At 35.8% G+C, this 21124-nt stretch overlaps 1 protein-coding gene across 2 annotated transcripts; it reads left to right on the plus strand.

The window, feature by feature from the left end:
- The first annotated feature begins 11980 nt into the window (after window positions 1-11980).
- Window positions 11981-16679, plus strand: LOC105050819 (protein STAR1). Of its 2 annotated transcripts, none has more exons than XM_029266304.2 (4): window positions 11981-12303; window positions 12497-12835; window positions 16032-16219; window positions 16330-16679. In XM_029266304.2, the coding sequence occupies exons 1-4, from the start codon at window positions 12288-12290 to the stop codon at window positions 16582-16584; spliced, it is 798 nt and encodes a 265-aa protein (XP_029122137.1). In that variant the 5' UTR covers window positions 11981-12287; the 3' UTR covers window positions 16585-16679. The 2 variants fall into 2 exon arrangements, with proteins under 2 accessions (XP_029122137.1, XP_010929292.1); XM_010930990.4 differs by having other exon boundaries at window positions 12123-12303; window positions 12494-12835.
- Window positions 16680-21124: the final 4445 nt, after the last annotated feature.

Genomic DNA, 21124 nt, shown 5'->3' on the forward strand with positions numbered 1-21124 from the left:
TCTGTCTCTCTGATAGTGTGATTAGAGAGGTCTTGTTGGAAAAATCTGCTACAGATCTATGGAATAAGTTGAAATTGCTGCATTTGATAAAGCCCACCTCTCATAAATAGTTTCTGAAGGTTTGACTGCAGACTCTACGTATAGAGGGAGGTACGTCTATTCGATTATATTTAAATATGTTTAATCAGATTATCACTGACCTCAGGGCTTTGGAAGTAAAGTTAGATGATGAAGATGAGGCTATCGCTCTTTTGTGTTCTCTATTACTTTCTTTGGTGAGTTTCAAGGATTTGTTTCTTTATCATCAGTATTTTTGTATAACCCACTCAGTAGTTTTAGAGATGGTGGAGCTCTGCACACTTCAAATTGAAGTCAAGGTGGAGATTGTTGAGTTATTGATTCCAATATGAATGTCCAAGCCTTTTTGTCAAGGTAGAGATCTTATACCTTGTATTTTTCAACTAAATAAGGGTTACAGTATTTTCAATTTAGTTAAAGTCTTATACCTCTATAAATAGGAGGATAAGGCTAAGGGTTTATTATGCATAGTAGGCATGGGAGATTATGAGAAAAGGATATAAAGGGATTAGGGTTTGTGAGTTAATCTCTTGGTATTCTAATTCTAAAATAATATATCTCTGTTCCATCGTCTGTAGATGTAGGTTTTAGTCGAATCGCGTAAGTGTCTATGTTCTCTCTACATTTTTATTTTTGTATGCCTATTTACTTGATCTACTTGTCTCCAAAAATTTCCAACAAAATTTATATCTGGTTTATATGGATTGCAGAGACCAACCTCCCATAACCCATATTGAAGTTCATAATTATTTTAAATTTTTTATCCATGATTTAAAATTAATTAGAGGGATTTGGAGGTTAACAAATTCCTTCGTGTGGATAATATCATCTGCAACCATCTATATTTCTCACCCCTTGATCAGAAAGCCTTCTTCTGTCTAAAAATTTGATATATATATATATATATATATATATATATATATATATATATATATATATATATATATATATATATATATATATATATATTTGGATGGTGGGGGTGTCGAGAGGTTGCGGTGGCATTGTGTCATGGCCTGGCCTGGCCCATGCAACAATCAGCCAAAGCCCAAAACAAAAAAAAAAAAGAAGGAAGGAAAACAGAGGAGAAGAACTCCCGAAGGGAGTCTTCTTCCTCCGTTCACCGGCTCCTAATCGGAGTCGGAAACAAGTTCCCTCCGGCCCTTTTAAGGAGGAGATCCCTCCTCTTTCCTTTCCATCGAAAATCCTAAGCTCAAACGACGGCAATCGTCGGAAATTCCTCACGGAGATCCGTCCCTGTGCCGTCCAATTTCTCGTCGGAAAAGCCTCGCCGGCGTCGGAGGTAAGCTTCCTCCCCTTCCTCTCTCCTCCCCCTTCCTTCCCGTGCCGATATGCACGCTCGCTGGTGACCGAAGTCGCCGGATTTTGTTGCGGAAGTAATCTTCATTTTTGCTGTTTCTCTTTGATTCCGACGCTGGTGGTCACCGCCGACCACCGGGTTTGGCCTCCCCTTGCCGCCGGATCGCCTCTCCTCCTGCTGACGGCCGCCCCACGCGGGTTGCATCGCCGACCGACCAGTCAACGAGGGGACCTCAAGGTCCCCTGTTTCGGCCCAAAAGGAACCCACGGGAGAAGAAAAAAAAGAAGAAGAAGAAGAAGAAGGAAAAGAAAAAGAAAAAGAAAAGAAGAGGAAGGAAAAGAAAAGAAAAAGAAAAGAAAAAAAAAGAAAAAGAAAATAAAAAGAAAAAGAAAAATAAAATAAAATAATAATATAATAATAATAATAAATAGGATTTTCTCTCCTCTCTCTTCCGTGAAGGAAAAAAAAGAGAAAGAAAGAAAAGAAGAAAGAAAAAAATAAAATAAATTAATTTATAAATAATAAAATATGAGAAAGAGAGTTTCTCTCTCTTTCCTCTCTCTCTTCAACCTGAACTAGTATTTTCTTTCTCTAAAATTGGACTTTCTCTCTCTACTTTCTCTCTCTAAAATCCTCTCTCTAGATTATTTCTCTTCTAAGATTTCTAAAAATTTGAGAAGAATGATGATGAATTTAAATGATCTTCGTGATGAATTTTTGATCCGTGATCGTCGGACGGTACACCGACATCCACTTTGATCAGATCAAGTATTTTTAGATTTTATTTCTCATGATTTTATTGAATTGTCCACATGATAATCTTAGCATGATTTGATCTGATCGATCGAATTTGTTGAATCATATCGTCTGAGGAGTTCAAGATGAGTTTTCTCTCTCTAAAATTTTCTCTCTCTAGAATTTTCTCTCTCTAAAGTCATTTCTCTCTCTCGATCAATTTCTCTCTCTTGATCGATTTATCAATGAGAAAATTCTTTCAATAGTCCTGATCTGATTTTAATGAAGAATCCTGATCAATGATTGTCAGACAGCGTACTGGCACCCACCTTAATCAGACCATGAATCTTTAGATTTGATTATCCATGATTTCGATCTAGCCATGACTTGATTTGATCATGTTGATTTCACCAATTGAGATATTGGATCAATCGTAATGTTGGATTGTGTCACTTGATCAATTCGAATTGTACCTCATGAATTCTCTCTCCTCTGATTTTCTCTCTCTACTTGATTTTATAAAATCGATGAAGAAACCTCGGTCCTATCACTTCGAATCCGATTTGATCTGATAGTCAAACCTTGGATCGTTTAGGTCCTAATTAGATTTTAATTAGATAAAATTAGATGATCGGACCCAGTCTAAACCGTTGAAATATGGTATTCGTATTCTTTCTAATTATTGAAATTGATTCTGTATAGGATTGTGGATGTTTGATCATGGGATATTGCGATATGATCTACGAATAGAATTTTTTGAAAGAAAATTTATAGAATTATGTGGATTTATTGGAATACGTTTGAGGTAAGTAATGTTTCACTTTTTCTAGATTTATCGACAAATTATAATGTATTTTTCTGACATGATTTGTGAAACGATGCATGAATTGGATGAATGGTATTTTGTTATGAAAATATCTTATTTGAAATGTTATGATGAAGCATGATTGAATATATTGATTTTATGATGCATTATATTGATTGATTTCGATACTACATGATTATATGTTTTATTATCGAAATTAGAATATGAAACATGATTTATGAAGAATTATGATATAAGAAATAATAAGAATTGACAACCTGACTATGTAAAGGACCCCGCCAATGGGGGCATATACGTTGGCAATTGAATGTCCTGAGGTTTTATGTCGCCAGTGAGACCAGCGACATGTCGCCAGAGAGACCAGCGACAAACCGCCAGAGAAACCAGCGATTCTGAAGGACTTTGCTGCCAGATGATTTGCAGCCTACCGCAAGCAGATACGCGGTATTATGACTCTGCCACAGGAAAAATGTGGTCATAGCTTATGGTTGACGAAAAGAATTTAAGAACGAAAGAAATTGAAATTTGGAAAAAAACTTGAATTTTTGAAAAAGAAATGAATTTGGCATGAATTATATTGCATAATTGAAATTGATTTCGAATTGATGAACTCTATATGCTTATTTTCTATAAATGATTATTTACTTAAATGCCTGATGAAATCTGTTGAGAAGTGATCATTGCTTATTAGGCTGTCTAGCTCATTACCTCTTATTTTACTGTTTTTACAGATGTTGAAGAATTAAAATGATACAAGATATGAATGGAAAAGTGATCAGAAGCAGAATCTCTATACTTTTATTTTTGGTTGAAAGTCTTATTGAATTTGATGTAAAGACTATGAATCATAGTTGAATTTATTGAGACATTAACGAAAAAAAAAATTTAGGTCGTTATATTTTGGATTTAAATTATTGACTAATTATTCCGCTGTTGTTTTAGGATAGTATGATAAGATGCCTTGCATGCTTATGGGAAGAGTTTTCTATGAGTATGCGGCGGTTGCCATGACCCTCGATTCAAAATCTCGGGTCGGGGGCGTAACACATTGGCACGGTGCTTCACTTGGGCTAAACCCACAAGGGTTTAGTAGGTTCATTGAGAAATGAGTAAAAAAAAGAAAAATATGGGGAGAAGAAAAAAATAAAATAAAATTTTTTGTTGTACTCAAAAAATATCATAGGATACTGTACATGGTTGGATATTGTCCATCATAAGATGGATGGCCGTGCGCGCTCTATCAAAACTGTCTAAATATCTCTATGATTTATAAATTCCTTCATTTTTAGTATTCCAACATACGCACGACCATCCATCATTTGATGAACGATGTCCAACTATACATAACACCTTACGATATTTTTTAAATACTACAGAGGATCCACTCTCTTAAGCAGGAACTTCTAATAAATCTACTACAAAATGAAAAGCATTAAGACATTGGCGTGACATGTCTAAAGTTCCTTTAATCTTTTCTTGGATTAGGACAACGGGTCTTTATTTATTTATTTAACTGTTGCCGATCGTCATGGATAAATTATTAAATGATTTAAACTTGAACACTACATAAGAACTTATTTCTTGCATTTGGTTCTTTTCTAAATTAGAGGACCATAGATATATGCATTTTGACTCTCACAGAAATAATTTAATTATGCTACAATAAATAAGTTTGATTGGTTTTTAAAAATAATGCTCCAATGAGACGGTTTCGACCAAATTGATTTGTCAAAGCCTTGTGAATTTCGATAATCTAGTAAGTTTATGCAATAAGGCGGGTTTCTTGAAATTGCACAGCGAAAAGAGCAAAGGGCAAAGTTATTGCTTCTGTGAGTTATCATATAACTTATTTCTAAGAAAAGACTTATTGCTTGTCGTATTATGTATATTAATGTTTCAGCTACATTATCAAAACTCCTTTAAGCCCAATCAAAGTGCTAACACAAATATTGAGGAGACTGCAAAAGTAAATAAATATTGCGCTCAAAATAATTGCCATTTACACCTTGTTAAAAGGAAAACATCATTTGATATTTTTAAACACAAATTTTATGAACACCTTCAAGCTGGACAAGTTCTTAGTGAAAAGGAGCCAATGGATGAAGCTAACAATTGTTGGCACATGTTTTACGTCCATGACTTTCTTTTTTTTTTAATATTTTAGTACCTTTATAATCAGGCTAAAATGCATTAGAAACTATTATCTCCTCTCACTTCCAACATGGCACCCATATGATGGGAGGGCTTTTTTGCTGGTATAAGATGGAGCTGAAAGTCTGCCTTATTGTGGCTCTGTGCTAGGAAATATGGCTGGAAAGAATAGTAGGACTTTTGTAAGGAAAAAATACACCGTGTATTCAGGGTTCCAAATAATACTCCATAGATGCAAGATATCGGAGAATCTTTGCATTTCAAAAAGGATTGCTAGGCACGAGGCTTTATAGTGTTGGAATTCAAATGTGGGACCCATGTAGAATCATCCACAATCATGATTAACATGAGCTGTTACCCATGTTATCCACATCCTACCTGTTACCCACATTTGGCCTAAGTGGTTCGTTTACTGCTCCAAATTGTTATTTGCCATCACCCCATAACGTTAATAACGTTTGATGGAGATATGGTTTTTTAAGTATAAAATAGAGGATCTCCAAGCTTAGAAAATCATCTGATCACACACCATCTAGTGAGAGATCTCAAAGCTTAGAGAAGTGAAAGTCAGCTTAATCAATAGAATTCCAGTGATATCAATTTGCAGCTATCAATGGCGGGAGGTATTTCTAATCGAATTATGTTTCCGCATTTTATGTTTCTTTTACATCATTGGATGTTGTTAGAAGAGAGTAATGTATATTAATAGTCATGTTTGTACTTGCTCCTTTACAATATTGAAAATCTAGAAAATACCTTTCGTAGATTAATTGTAGAAGAATGTACTGCAATTACATGACTTCAGGCTTGAAAAATACTTTATTGTTGTATGCTCTGTTTTTCGTTTCAGAGTACTGTAGTTGCAGTCCATGGTATGGAGTAAATATTTTATCTGTTTCATTCCATGGTTAGGCTCACTGTTTTAATGAACTAATATTTGGCATCAGAGACAAGTTAGATTACCTCTATTTTGATTTGAGTTGTATTTCATATTGGCTTTGACTATAATATATATATATATATTAAGAATACTGTTGCATATACAGAATGTGCATAAATGTGAATATTAAGAATATTGTTGAGTTGCATTTTAGGTTAGGTTATGAAGTATACAGAATGTGGTCTCTGTTTTCAGCATGTTTTAAATACTGTTGCATTGCTTTTCTTCATTAATGGATGCTCACATAGAGGCATGTGATTAATGCAATCAATAAAAAAAAGAAGGAGATGGTTGCATTTTTCAACCACACACCATTTCAAGTAACATGTGCACGCCATTATGCTCGGCGTGTCATGCATTTTGTTGCACGTGGTGGTGGGCAATTCTGAGACTATTTAATAAATTGTGATATCTTTTGGTGATCTGTTCTAACATGTCTATGTAACTTATGTTTGTTTATTTTTGATAAATAAAATGTCATATAAATTTCTGCTTATGCTCCTATAGACTTGAATATATGGCAGCATGATTATTATAAACACATATAGGAAAATAATTGACATATCCATATTGTTAAATTTTGAGAATGTAACATAAAAAATATATATATTTGCTTTGATGTTTAGTGATCATTACAAGTTGATTAATTAGAAATTAACCACAGCATCTCTAATTATATCAAATTGTACATTAAGTTTTATTAGATCATATTTGGAAGAATAACATCAAATTATGGTTAATCATAATTAATGTAATAAATTTTATCCCACAAAAATTTTTATTACAATCATATGATTAATCAGGATGAAATAATATTTTTTTTTCTTTTTTCTTTCTTAATTTGCCCATGGGGATTAAAAAAGTTATACGATTTATTAGTTTCATCAAATAAAGTTATACGGAGATGTTTTCTTCTGTATCTAAGAAAAATTCCTTCCGTATCATTATGGCATTGGTTGCCCATTTTAACTTGGAACTGTATCAAATGGATATGAAAACGGTGTTTTTCAATGGAGACTTAGAGGAGGAGGTTTACATGAAACAACTAGAAGGGTTCTCTATTGACAGTGAGCATTTGGTTTGCAGGCTCAAGAAGTCCATATACAAATTGAAACAAGCCTTCCATCAGTGGTATTTGAAATTTCATGATGTTATCTCTTCATTTGATTTAGTAGAGAACATCATGGATCAGTGTATATACCACAAGGTCAGTGGGAGTAAAATTTATTTTCTCATTCTATATGTGGATGATATTCTACTTACAACCAATGATAAGGATTTGCTACATGAAGTGAAATAATTTCTCTCTGAGAGTTTTGACATGAAGGATATGGGTGAGGCATCTTATGTCATTGGCATTAAGATCCATAGGGACAGACCTCATGGCATTTTAGGTTTATCCCAAAAAACCTATATCAATAAAGTATTGAAGAAATTTTGGATGAAGGATTGTTCATCAAGTGTGGCACCCATTGTGAAGGGTGACAAGTTCAGTCTGAATCAGTGCCCGAGGAATGACCTGGAAAGGGAACAAATGCAAAATATTTCATATGCATCGACTGTTGGAAGCCTTATATATACTCAGATTTGTACAAGGCCCGACATTGCATTTGCTGTTGGAATGTTAGGAAGATATCAGAGTAATCCAGGTATGGACCACTAGAGAGTTGTGAAGAAGGTGATGAGGTATCTTAAGGGGACCAAAGACTACATACTTATGTATAGGAGATCAGACGAACTAGAAGTAGTTGCCTACTCTGATTCGGACTTCGTTGGATGTGTCGATTCACGAAAATCAACTTCAAGATATATCTTCGTGTTTGCTGGTGGAGCTATTTTTTGGAAGAGTGCCAGCAGACATCGACTGCTACATCTACCATGGAGGTAGAGTTCGTTGCTTGTTTTGAGGCTATCTCGAATGGTGTGTGGCTGAAGAGTTTCATTTTTGGCCTCAGGATTGTGGATTCGATTGCTAGGCCATTGAGGATATTTTGTGACAATTTAGCTGCTATTTTTTTGGCTAAAAATAACAGAAGTAGCAGTCGAAGCAAGTACATCGACATCAAATTTTTAGCCATAAGAGAACGTGTTAAGAAAAACAAAGTGGTCATTGAACATGTCAGCACTAAATTGATGATTGCTGATCCTTTGACAAAAGGCATGCCACCAAAGAGTTATAAGGATCATGTAGATCGTATGCAACTTGGTTCCATCATGTAATATCTTAATAGATTTTTGTTATAATGAAACTCTTATTCAATATGTTATTTCTCATTTTTATTGCATACATTCAGTTTGAGAATATTGGACCTAGAATAAACATAAGGTTTATTCATTAAGTTATTTTGGGATGATGATAAAGAAATAAAGTGCATTATGATGCATCGAAGACAATACTCGCTCTTAGAGGACTTGTCGCCATGATTCATGCATTTTGTTTCTTTTAAGGACAGGTTTGAGGATTTGGATATTGATGTAAATTGGCATACGAACCAAGTGGGAGAATGTTGGAATTCAAACGTGAGATCCACGTGGAATCATCCACAATCAGGATTAATATGAGCAGTTACCCATGTTATCCACATCCTATCCGTTACCCACATTTGGCTTAAGTGGTTCATTTACTGCTCCAAGTTGTTATTTGCCATCACCCCATAACGTTAATCACGTTTAATGGAGACGTGGTTCTTCAAGTATAAAATAGAGGGTCTCCAAACTTAGATAATCATCTGGTCACATACCATCTAGTGAGAGATCTTAAAGCTTGGAAGCACTTCCATACAAAACAAAGCTACTTTTTTTTGCAATTTAGGGTTCTGAAGTCTGGTACATGACTGGGATTAAGTAGAAGAAGGTACATATTGCAACTGTGTGTGTAGAAGTGAAAGTCAGTCTAATCAATAGAATTCCAGTGATATCAATTCACGGCTGTCAATGACGGGAGGTATTTCTAATCGAATTATGTTTCCGCATTTTATGTTTCTTTTGTATCATTGGATATTGTTAGAAGAGAGTTCTGTATATTAATAGTCATGTTTGTACTTGCTCTTTTACAATATTGAAAATCTGAAAAATATTTTTTGTAGATTAATTGTAGAAGAATGTACTACAATTACATGATTTCAGGCTTAAAAAATACTATATTGTTGTATGCTCTGTTTTTCATTTCAGGATACTCTGTGTAGTTGCAGTACATGGTATGGAGTAAATATTTTATCCATTTCATTCCATGGTTAGACTCACTGTTTTAATGAACTAACATATAGATTAAATTGCAGGGATTACTTTAAGCTCCTCAGGATCCAGACTAGTGGAACTATGAGCTCATGACCTCCCTGCAGCCCCATTCTGTAATAGTGGTGAAAAACAGGGACAAAAGATAAGTAAGGAAAAGTGCTCATATGCAACTCCAATTTATCGCATTCACTTGTTACATGCAGGCGGTCCTATTACTTTGAATGTTATTGTAACCTCAATATTCTTGTTTGGAGGAGTATGTCCTCCTTATGCTCTGTTCTTGTATGTCTTTCTCTTTATATATATCCATCTGAATAAAAGTTGGGTGGCAGTTTCCTGCTTCCCTTTTCCACCAAGAAAAAATGATGGAGCTGAAAGCTAAAATAAAGTTCTGAATATTAGCTAACAACTTCCCAGCAATAGAACCACTGTAACAGCAGCCTCATACGATGGTTGCTTATCCTATCCAGCATTCATGTTATCCCCAGATATCACCGTCATTTTTGTTGGATCTCCGGAACCATTTAAATATTTATCTCGATCATGTGGACTTGCATAATAAATAATATTTTAAGAGAAGTCACCATCAGTAACCTTCAGATAAATTTTGTTCTTCAAGTCTGCAGCTCCTGTTTGTTGGTCAAAATGATAACAATTTCCTGCAACTTTTTGTTTAAAAAAAAAATTTTTTTGGTAAAAAAATGCCACATTTACTTGTTAAAAAAATTTCTAGCAGAAATCACCTATATATGCTGTGGACCTGACAATAGCACTCAGGATGTGACATCCCGGGATCAAGTTGGCCAGGCGAAGGGAATAAAACTAACGAAGACGTCATGTTCTTGAGGCCGGCATGCATGCAGCTAGCCTTCCCCAGCTACGGCCATTCCCGTGCAAGAAGGTCATCAGACAGGATGGGGAGGAGGTGGGAATATATATTCTCGAGGCAGCCTTCCTCAGATAAATCCTATTCCCCCCATTCCCCTTGTGGTGAGATGAGATGTGAAGAAGGCATGTAAGCATATTTCCTGGCGACATGTGAGAGAGTCAGGGGGTTCGTGGAGACGCCATCCGGGGAAGGTTCCATCCGGGGACACACCGAATTGCCCGCAGGTGGCGTACGTCCGGTTCGTACTTCTAATAATCACGGATATTGGCTATAAGTAACCCTCACGATCTCTTTCCGTTCGTTTTTTTAATTCTTTTATCTATTCATGTCTTCGTCGTTTATCGTGCACAACTGGTAGGTGTTTTGTGGGGTGGGAAGGACGAGAATCTTCTCTCAAACTCTTCCTCCTCTTGGACAAGTGTTTGTTTTCTTGGTAGGAAATGTCCACAAACACCCTTTCGTTGGACTTTGACCTTCCCAAGCCGGAATCCTTGATTTGGATTTCATTTAGTCTGATCTTTCTTTTCCCCCACTTCTTTTTTTTTACCCCTTGGAGAAAAAAAAAATGGCATTAAAAATCATGTATGAAATTTAGTTTTTATATTGATGGGTACAAAACTTGTATACGAAAACTTCCTCTCAGTTGGATTTGAACTCTCCATTTTTTTTTCCCAACAATTAGTGCCAGAGCCGATGGTTCATTCTCATATTTAATGATTTTTGAAACTATAAAAATATCTAAATTGGTGGCTTTTATGAAAATACTACCGAAGTAGTAGCTGCCATTCCTGGAGAATGGATAGTGTGCTGAGTTGATGCAGCAAATGGATTCGTTAGAATTCAATCCTGAGTTTGGTCATTGGCGTAATTATTGGGTATAGTTCTTCAAAGAGTGGACTATTTTCACGTGCAGAGAAATATGATTTTTTTTTTTTATACAAACAAACCATCATAATTAAGATTGTCAGTCTAGTTCGTTGTTTGATTCGTATTCGATTCGCTCGTTAAATCGTAGAACCAAACACAAATAGAATTTTTAAAGTCGATACTTTAACGATACAAACTAGAACAAATTTTTGTTCGATCGTATTCGGATCGATAAAAATTTAATAAAATAAATAAATATATTATATATTTTTATATATTTATATACATATTATAGTAATATATATATATATATTTATAAATTTTTTAGTATATTTTTTAGTATATATAATATATATTGTATATTATAGTATTATATATATAAACTTTAATAATCACCATCGGATTATTGATCCAGTGGCTGAAGAAGGCATGTTCAATCTCAAACAGAATTCTCTCGAATATATTCAAATACGAACCAAACACGAACGTGTTCAATCACGTATACTTAAGGTGAGTCGAGCTCGAGTTTAATTCGAATATAATGAGCTTAACGAATTCGATCTTGAATAAAATTTTTTCAAATACGTTCGAATCCGAACCGAACTCGAACTAAACAGTAGTTCGAAACAGTTAATCCCAAACAATGATGTATTTGATCGTGTTCGATTTATTAACAGCCCTAATCATAACATTCTGAAAATATGATTTTTAAAAAATAACTTTTGAGCTCAAGTGATAGCATACTTTGATGAAGTATTAGCTTTTGGAGAATCAAGTTCTCTTTTGGTTCTAATAACAGGGGATAAAGTTGCTAGAGATAGGCGACAGGAGCGTAGGTGGCATGATAGTTTTTTTTTTTTTAAAAAAAAAATCGAATATATGATGCCAAACCAGTGTTTTCAATATTTTATGCACAACTCCATCGACCACCTCACCTCATTTTTCGGCCGTGTACCTACCTTTTGTCCGTGCACCTGTAGCCGGACCTTATGACCGCTTGGAACATAAACCAAAACAATTAATCAGGAATCTTTTTACCCCTGCCCTTTTACCTTATCTACGAAATCTAACCGTCCAAGAGCTCCATCAGCTAGGAGCTAAACAACTGGACCGGTTCATCCAACCGCCCCACAGTCCCATCCAACCCCTCTCCTTGCGGTTATATTTATGCCCGTCACTCACCGTCTTCTTCTCCCGTAGCTCGCTTCCACCATCCTCCAAAAACTCCAATCCCTGGACTCCAATGGGCTCGGTGGAACGTAATAATCCTCTTCTCCTATATTTCATTTCATTTCCCATTTATAATATATGATATATATATATAGAGAGAGAGAGAGATAGAGAGAGAGAAAGAGAGAAACAAATGAATTCATTCCATTAATTTGATGATTCTAATGCATCCTATGCTGCTTGTTTCTGATTCAATCTTTATATATGGTGGCTTGGCAGAAGGGATTCGCGAGCATCTGTTGGTGGATGTCGATGGTGTAGCTGGTGAGAAGCTGCCGACCAAGGCGGCCAAGCTCCAGGTCCGGAATCTAACGAAGCGGTCAGAGACGACCGGAGAGCCGATCCTTAGAGAGGTCAACCTGGACATCCCGGAAGGCGCGATCGTGGGGGTGATCGGGCCGAGTGGCAGCGGCAAGTCAACGCTCCTCCGGTCCCTGAACCGCCTCTGGGAACCCTCCCCCGGCGCCGTCTTTCTCGACGGCCAAGACATCTGCGGCCTTGATGTCATCTCCCTCCGCCGCAAGGTCGGAATGCTCTTCCAGCTCCCGGCCCTCTTCGATGGTGAGTTATTCCCGTCCTGGACCTGGTATTATCTTTTGTTATTACTTTTATTCCAAGGATAAGGCCGCACGGAGTATGTGGTGTGGGTTGAGGAATAGAAAAGTAGTGGCGCTTTTCCGCCTCAACAGGAATCTGCTCACTCCATTACAAGGGAAACGATATCCGTTCGATGCGCAGAAAGATAATAAAATTTTAAATACAAATTTATGCATTAAAAATAAACAATATTTTCAATATATATATATATATATATATATATATATATATATATATATATATATATATATATATATATATATATATATAATGCAAAAATAACTATAAAAGGAGGAAGTAAGAAATAAAATGAAAAATAAATATAAGAGATCGATTGGAAAGAGAAAAGGTTGGCTAGATATTTGTATATATAGTTGTGTTCCATGCGGCTGTCAAATAGAAACTGTAGATCAGTTACTGATCTCTTGCCTCTTTGCCTCACCCATTTGAGAAACTGTGCGCGCCAAGCTCAGTGTTCCTCCTTCCTCTGAAAATCTGTTGAAATTTTGTATTGATTGGAAGAAGCAGATCTTCACTAAGGACCCATATCCTGCTTCTTTTTTTTTTTTAATGTTAATTTCAGATATCTATAATATTACTCTCTGTATCTCCATAAAACACAACGATCCTTTCTCTATTTATGTCAATTTGAAATAAAGAGAAGCATGAAGAGAAAATCCTATTATGTCTCTCACATCCTACCCACCCACCCATTTCATCATCCTCCTTTTTTTTTTTTTTTGCACTTCTTTTTAAAACTGAAAAACATCTCTACCTATTCAGTATGTCATCCACTCCTTTCTTAACAATCCATGCTTGTTTCTTCGCTCGTCTATATCTCATAATCCCTTTACCTGTCCATACCATTTCAGGTATGTAATGGATCTTTTCTCATAAATCAAAACAACACTTACAATGAATCTTATACCTAAAAATATTGTTATGCGTGTTTTCTCAGAATTTATGGAACATGAATGCAAGGGCGGGTAAAAAAACATTAAAGCTTTCAAAACTAAGAAGTGATTTTTTTTTTTTTTTTTTGCTATAATTTTGACTTAAGATTCATTGATGATGGAATAATGATAGAACTCTTTCATGATTCCTGTAAAAATATAAAATAAGAAAGCATGAATGATATAATAAAAAAATATGCAAATATATTTTTAATTTTTAAATAGAATAAGAAAATATACAAATATATGATTAGTTAAAAGAAGCAAAGATGAGAAAAAACCTACCATTCGTTGATACTATTAATAATAAATGATGAGTGATTTTGGGGTCTCACGATCTAATCGAATTAGCTATAGTTGAAATTGTTGCCAAGGTTGATGACAGAGTCTCGGTACATATGGTCATATTTTTTTGCACAATTTAAGAATATTTGGCATATGTCGAGAAAAATATTAGAAAAGAATTTGAATTCGATTTTTTTTTTATGCATGAATTTTTTGCGACTACAGAAAAAAATATTAGAAAGGAATCTTGCTTCTTTTTTTTTTTTACATGACTAACTAATAAGCAAATTTTAGATAATATTTTTATGTAGAGTCCCAGGAGGAAAATTTTAGCAAACTAGGATTCTAAAAAATTTAGGAAAATATTAGTAACCTAGAATTTTTCTCTTTTTTTGTATAATTCAAAATTTTTTGTGAGTGATAACTTTTGTGCATGTAGTATTTTTTTCTTTTTGACTGATTATTTCTGAATAATTTTTTTCATAACTACAGAATAGAATATTTTCCCTTTTACAGGACTTTCCAAATTTATTAAGAAGCAATTTTTTTTTTTGATTGAAAAAAGACATCAGCATTTATCTAAAAAATATATGAGAAAAAATTTTCTTTTTCTACTATCTTCTTTCTAACTTTCCTAAATTTCGAGGGGAGTCAAATTTTTGCTCTCTTTTTTATTTAATAGGAATAGAGATAATCCCTCAAATTCATGATTTTGAATGAGAGGATGGAACATTTTAATTTACACGCAACTCTAAATCTTTCCCTAATTAAATGAGCTCGAATGAATCGAATATCAACCTAGATTTGATAATACAAAACAGTGAACCTAACTCATCAGACACATCAATTCAACTTAAAATTCTGCTGTAGTAACCCATCTATAACGGAATTAATTGCAGACTTACCGAGTCTATACGGGAATGCATGGTGGGTTTGATTTCACCTAACCTTGAAAATATTGTCGACACTTTTAATGCTTACCGGAGGTGACAGCAACAACGGTTGAGGTCATCTTTCAGACCGCATCGCCAGCGGGGGTGGGCTGGATTCTGAAAGGACGCTACTGGTGAGGCTCGCATAATCCTATGGGGCCCACTCGGCACCGCCGTTAGACTCAAACACGCTTGTTCGGTCGTGTACGGCTTCTTTTTCTTGATTCCACGTTACTGGACGAGTGCCAGTCCTTCTCTTGTCTCGTCACATAGTGCGCCATGTCGCCCACTTCAACCTCTTGTCACGAAACCTTTTGCCAGAGAATTATTGTGTGCTTAGACGTCACATCGTAGCTCTTCATCGCTGCTCCAAAAGGTCCAAACCAGCAATGGGCGGATAGGGTATATAATTTCCCCAAACAGAAAAGTACCGTCCTACCCCTGCATGCGTCAACATAATCCTGCGCCGTACAAATCATCTCATCTTTCTGTTTATAGGCTAACCATGAATAGAACACATAGCAAGAAGATGAGATGATTCATACCAATACACCAGTATAATCGTTCATCACACCAATTATCTCGCCTCCTTATCATAGGCCAAGCATATGATGAATGGAGGCAATAAGAAGGAAACCAAATGATTAGCATGGTGCATGGCCACCTGGCGCTTGTGGTATAAGATATAGTTTCCCCCGCTATATTTCAATTCAAATTCTGTTAAAGTGCTTTATGGTTTTTTGAGCTTTCTATGTCTATGGATCAGCTCTATCTTAAAATATCCAATCCTATATAAATAGCTAAACCTAATCAAACTAGTTCTAAGTAGATTACCTAAGCTAAGACCCCGGCAAAACCAATTTAGTGTTCTCAAATCTGAAATACAAACAGACTTGGAATTCACAAGCAATAAAGAACCAAATTGTTAATTTTCTTAGACATACAACTTATTTATTCTGTATGTGAATTGCCTTCTGCATGCATGGCCAGGCACCGTGGCGGACAATGTGAGGTTTGGACCTCAGCTAAGAGGGAAGAAACTAGCTGAAGCTGAGGTGCAGAAGCTATTGAGCTTGGCAGACTTGGACCCCGCCTTTGCCTCCAAGCCTGTGACCGGTTTATCCGTGGGGGAGGGCCAACGTGTGGCCCTGGCGCGCACCCTCGCCAATGACCCTGAGGTAATTAAATCCTTGTTCCTCCTTCAAGCACTCTTAATGCTTATATTAACTCGACGAAACCAACTGCATTTAGATGTTTGAATCATTGGGCGTTGGATTGTCATTTTAAGGTGCTGCTATTGGATGAGCCTACCAGTGCATTGGACCCGATATCAACGCAGAACATTGAGGAGGCGATCGTGCGGCTCAAAAAGTCTCGAGGGATGACTATAGTGATGGTGTCTCACAGTGTGAAGCAAATCCAGCGTATCGCCGACGTGGTGTGCCTCGTCGTCGGCGGTGTGGTGGTGGAGGTGCTGGACCCCTCTCGTCTCTCCCAGGCCGAACACCCCATGGCCCGCCGCTTCTTGGAACTCAGTACCTAATTGTTTCTTCTGATGTAAATTGTTTGTATTAATTCTAGTAATACCAACAATAATAAATGACCTTTCTGGTAAAACTAAAGCAAGTGATTTCAGAATCTCACAAGGTGAAAATAGGATAACATTTTCTGGTCCTGACTCTAACCCTCTGTCTGGTACGAAAGATGGATTGAGAAAAAAATAGATGGAGGAAAAAAGATGGATGGATTTTCTCATATGTTTGGTAAAATATGAAAGGATGGGTGAAAATGATTCTCTTCTCTGTTTGGAATAGGAAGAATATTAAAAGGAAGGATGGATGATATTTTACAAAACTATCATTTGCTAAAAATATTATTATTATCGATTTATAATACTTATTTATACTAAAGAAGTAAAAATTCTATAAACTTATAATCTTTGTACTCTATAATTTTATATAAAATTTTATTTAATACATAATTTCATAAATTAATTATTAATAAATTAATTATATAAATAACTAACTAATTTATAATTAAATTTAAATAGTTAATTAATATTATATAAATAGTTACTTAAAAATAATAAATATAAATAAAAAATAGATAATAATCTAGTTATTTAATTATAATTATAAAAATTATATATTAAGATTAAAATAATAACTAATAAAATTTAATAGTATATAATTAATAGTATATAATTAATAGTATATATAAAAATATATATTAATAATATTAATGAAAAAGTAGTATTATTTTTTTATCAAAAAAATTAATGAGGGATAATTATGTCAATATTAAAATCCATCATTCAATGCTCCATCCATCTTTCCTTCATCCTCCCAATTTGAAAGGATACAAAATAGTGGGTTAGGGTGGATGGATAATCTACTTTTTTCATCCATTCTTTCTATAATTTTTTAAATCAAACGGTAGATAGAGGCTATTCATCCTTCAAATCTCATCCATCCATCATTTCATGACTCCAACCAAACACAACTTAACTCTTTGCAATAACTCTTTTGCAGATAAAAACTCGAACCCAATAGACTTAAAGACAGCATTATTTTTTACCCCAGCCTCCAATTGGAAACTTGCTTTTTTTCCAACACTTGTTAACTGTCTAACAAAACACCCCACTTAGATGGACACACAGAAAAATGTAAATATTGATCCAACTGACGTATACAACAAAGTCAAGATTAATATTCTCAAAAAAACAAAGTCAAGATTAAATATATGCATCCAAATATTATAAAAAAATTATCACCATATTTCCATTCCAATCTTCCTTTTTATTAAGATCTTTATCAAATTCAATCATAACTATTGTTGTTGATCTCTGAGGCAAGATTGAAGTCGATTGGACGGAGGTGAGCTAAAATTGATGGAGTGCCTAAAATAGGGGTGGCAAAATATGATCTAATCTGTCAATCTGATTTGTATTCGATCTATTAAAAACAGATTTGGATTTGGACTAAACAGGTTCGGATCGTAAACAGATCAATCCGTTTGACCTGTTAATTATTTGGGTCAGATTTGGATTTTATATATCTAAGCTGTTTGACCCATTTAACCCGTATAAATTTTGGATTGATTATGAATTGGGCCATTGGATAATAGGCTAATGGGCTTCTCCCATGTGGGCCTATGGTGTGGAGCGTGCTCATTTTTCCCAAATTCGTTTGCCCGCCTCTGTAGGCAATTGGACCACGTGACATCCCATGGTCGACAACACGCCATGCTACCTCTTGATTTCGTGCCCGAGCGATCGAGCCCAAGTTCCCCATCCCGTAGCCTTGCTAGGGCTTTTTTTTTTTCTCTTCCCCTTGGCCTCCCCCTTTCCTTCTTCACATCGCCGTTGTTTCGGAGACTTGCTGGAGGCGAAGGAGATGGAGGTGACCAAGATCTCGATGGGGCGGAGGACCGGAGGCGGTAGAGGGTGTGGTCGAGCAGAGCTGGAGTATAGAGGCAGCGAGAGTGCATTCGGGCTGAGAGCGCAGCGATGCAGGCGAGGCAGAGGGCAGTCGGGTCGAGAGCATCAGGCGGAGGGGCGGTTGGGCCGAGAGCATCAGGCGGTTGGGCCGAGAATGCGATGGTGATGATTCTTGAACCTTGAACACTATCCTTCTCCATTTTTTATTTCCTTCTATATGCGCGTCTGTTGAAGCAGCGGTGATGGCGAGCCCACTTTCATGCGATCTTGGCCTCCGTTAGTCTTCGTATTTGATAGCAAATCAAATGACTGGGAAAGGCCCACTTTTAATTCTTCTCCTGTGATTGTCTCCTATTTGGAAAGACAACGGCTGCAGCCCTCGGTTGAGAAGAGTGCCGAAGAGGAGGGCAACGAAGGGATTTCCCTCTTCGATGGTTCCAAGGTGATTCTGAGCCTCCCTCTTTTCATCTCATTAGAGATCGAAGATAGAGGTGAGACCATAAGTCTGAGAGCAGATTTTTATTATTTTTTAAATAGATCATAAAGGCACAAATAATTTTTTTTTAACTAGGTTATAAATATAAATAGGTTATATGGGTCGGATCAGATAACTTGTTTATTAAATGGATCGGGTTCATGTTTCAATATCTGACCTATTTATTAAATAGGTAAGATTCAGGTTTAAATATTTTTTATCCGATCCATTTATGATCCGATCCGATTTGATTGCTATCTCTAACCTAAAGAAATTCTTAGTTGAAAATTTTTTAGTAAAGATCGTTCGATGCTCAAGTCAAGTAGAGATCAAAAAAATCAAGAAAAAAAAGAATAGTGACAATGAAAAAGCTAGAAAGGGCTTCCAACTTACTAAGGTCCCCTGCCTTCTCTATAAGGAAGGTCGGTGGCTATTTTTATGATGGACGGCAGCCATCTTCGCAACAATTGCTTATGTTGATCGTGCCCCACAGTTAACATGTGGCTAGGACAAGATGTCATCTAGCAGTCCGGAGCATCCTATCTGCATCATAAGAAGTGGATGTAGGCGTAACTGTCACCAAGCATTACGGACTAATGCAATCATAGCTTTAGGTCATCCATGACCGAGGTGGAAAGATCGGCCATCCTAATTTGGCTTTCGTAGGAACTGAGATTAGGCAGAATATTCTCCGCATCAATGACCATACACACATCCCAATCCCAACCACTCCTTAAAGCATGAGTCCGCCATATTAACACTAGTATTATTCCACATATCTACGATTTTATCTCCTAATTGATGCACATCTCAACCTTAACCATGTACCTTTTGCAGTACCAACCTCCTTCCATCAAGCTGAACACGTCCCTCACATTTATAACCAATCAAAGCCAAACATTGCCTTTTAAAATCTTCTATTCTGGCCACCGATCAAGTCATGCCTCCTCATAAACTGAACTGACCGATACCTTACTTCCGTCCTTCAGTATCCGAAGCCCGGGAGACGTCCAGCTTCCCTTCCAACTAAAATTTATAAACTTAAATCCACCCTTTATCTCCAAAACCTTTCTTTATTCTTTGCTTCGAGGCATCTTAGAAACTTTTGTGCCCATCAATTTCTTTTACGGTTAAAAATCCCGACCACGACCCCAGATCCCAATTCTAATCCATCATAAATTTATGTCACAAGCTTCCGTGAGGAGATTTTTTTTTACGCTGTCTCGTTACCCCCATATTGTCATATGCTTAGGGATGACAAAATCAATCCGCTCTGATGGATATGCATCCTATCTAAATTCGATCAAATTCGAAAGACAGAATTTGATCGGATTTGGATTCGGATTTGAGTAAAACCTGAAAACTGTAGCATGGATATGGGTAGTGCTGTTTTCTACCCAAATCTGAATCCAAATCTGATCCAAACCTACGGGTATGGATAATATTCGAACCCATATCTGAATATATATGTTTATAATTCTGTTTTATAATTCTATTTTGATTGATAATATGCATAAAATTATTTTGATTATTTATACATTCTATGTTGTATTATAATTCTATTTTTATGTTTGATTTCTATAAATCTGAACTTATAAATTATGTTACATGTTGAATTGATAATTTTATTTTAATTGATAATATGCATAAAATTATTTTGATTGTTTATTTTTTTTTTGGATATGAGATAGGCATGGGATGGGTATGGATTGGGTATGGAAAAATGGGTTATTCATGGATATCCCCAAATTCATTGGGTATGAGGATGAATATCTCTTTTCTTATCCGATCAGATATCGAGTAGGATTTGGATATAGGGGATTAAATTTGAGTTTGGGGATGGGTAGTACAATACCCGACTCAAACCCTACCCAAGTACCCATTGCCATCCCTACATATGCCTTCCAACTTTCCGAGGGAAGTTTTTCCCGCCATCAGGAGCAAAAGATTAAATACAATAATTTGATTCACACCATCCTATTTGAGCCAGTCTAAAATATTTTTTTCAAATTTTAGATCAAATTTAAATCTAATTTAAAAAAAAAAATAATTCTTTGTACACCGCATATAGTACAGAAAAAATATATCATCCCATCTGATTAGACCATGTAGCTATCACTTTCTAACGCGCATTTAATATCTGTAGTTCCATTTTTTATTTAAAATTTT

Source organism: Elaeis guineensis, chromosome 8, assembly GCF_000442705.2.
Source record: "Elaeis guineensis isolate ETL-2024a chromosome 8, EG11, whole genome shotgun sequence".
Classification (NCBI taxonomy): domain Eukaryota; kingdom Viridiplantae; phylum Streptophyta; class Magnoliopsida; order Arecales; family Arecaceae; genus Elaeis; species Elaeis guineensis.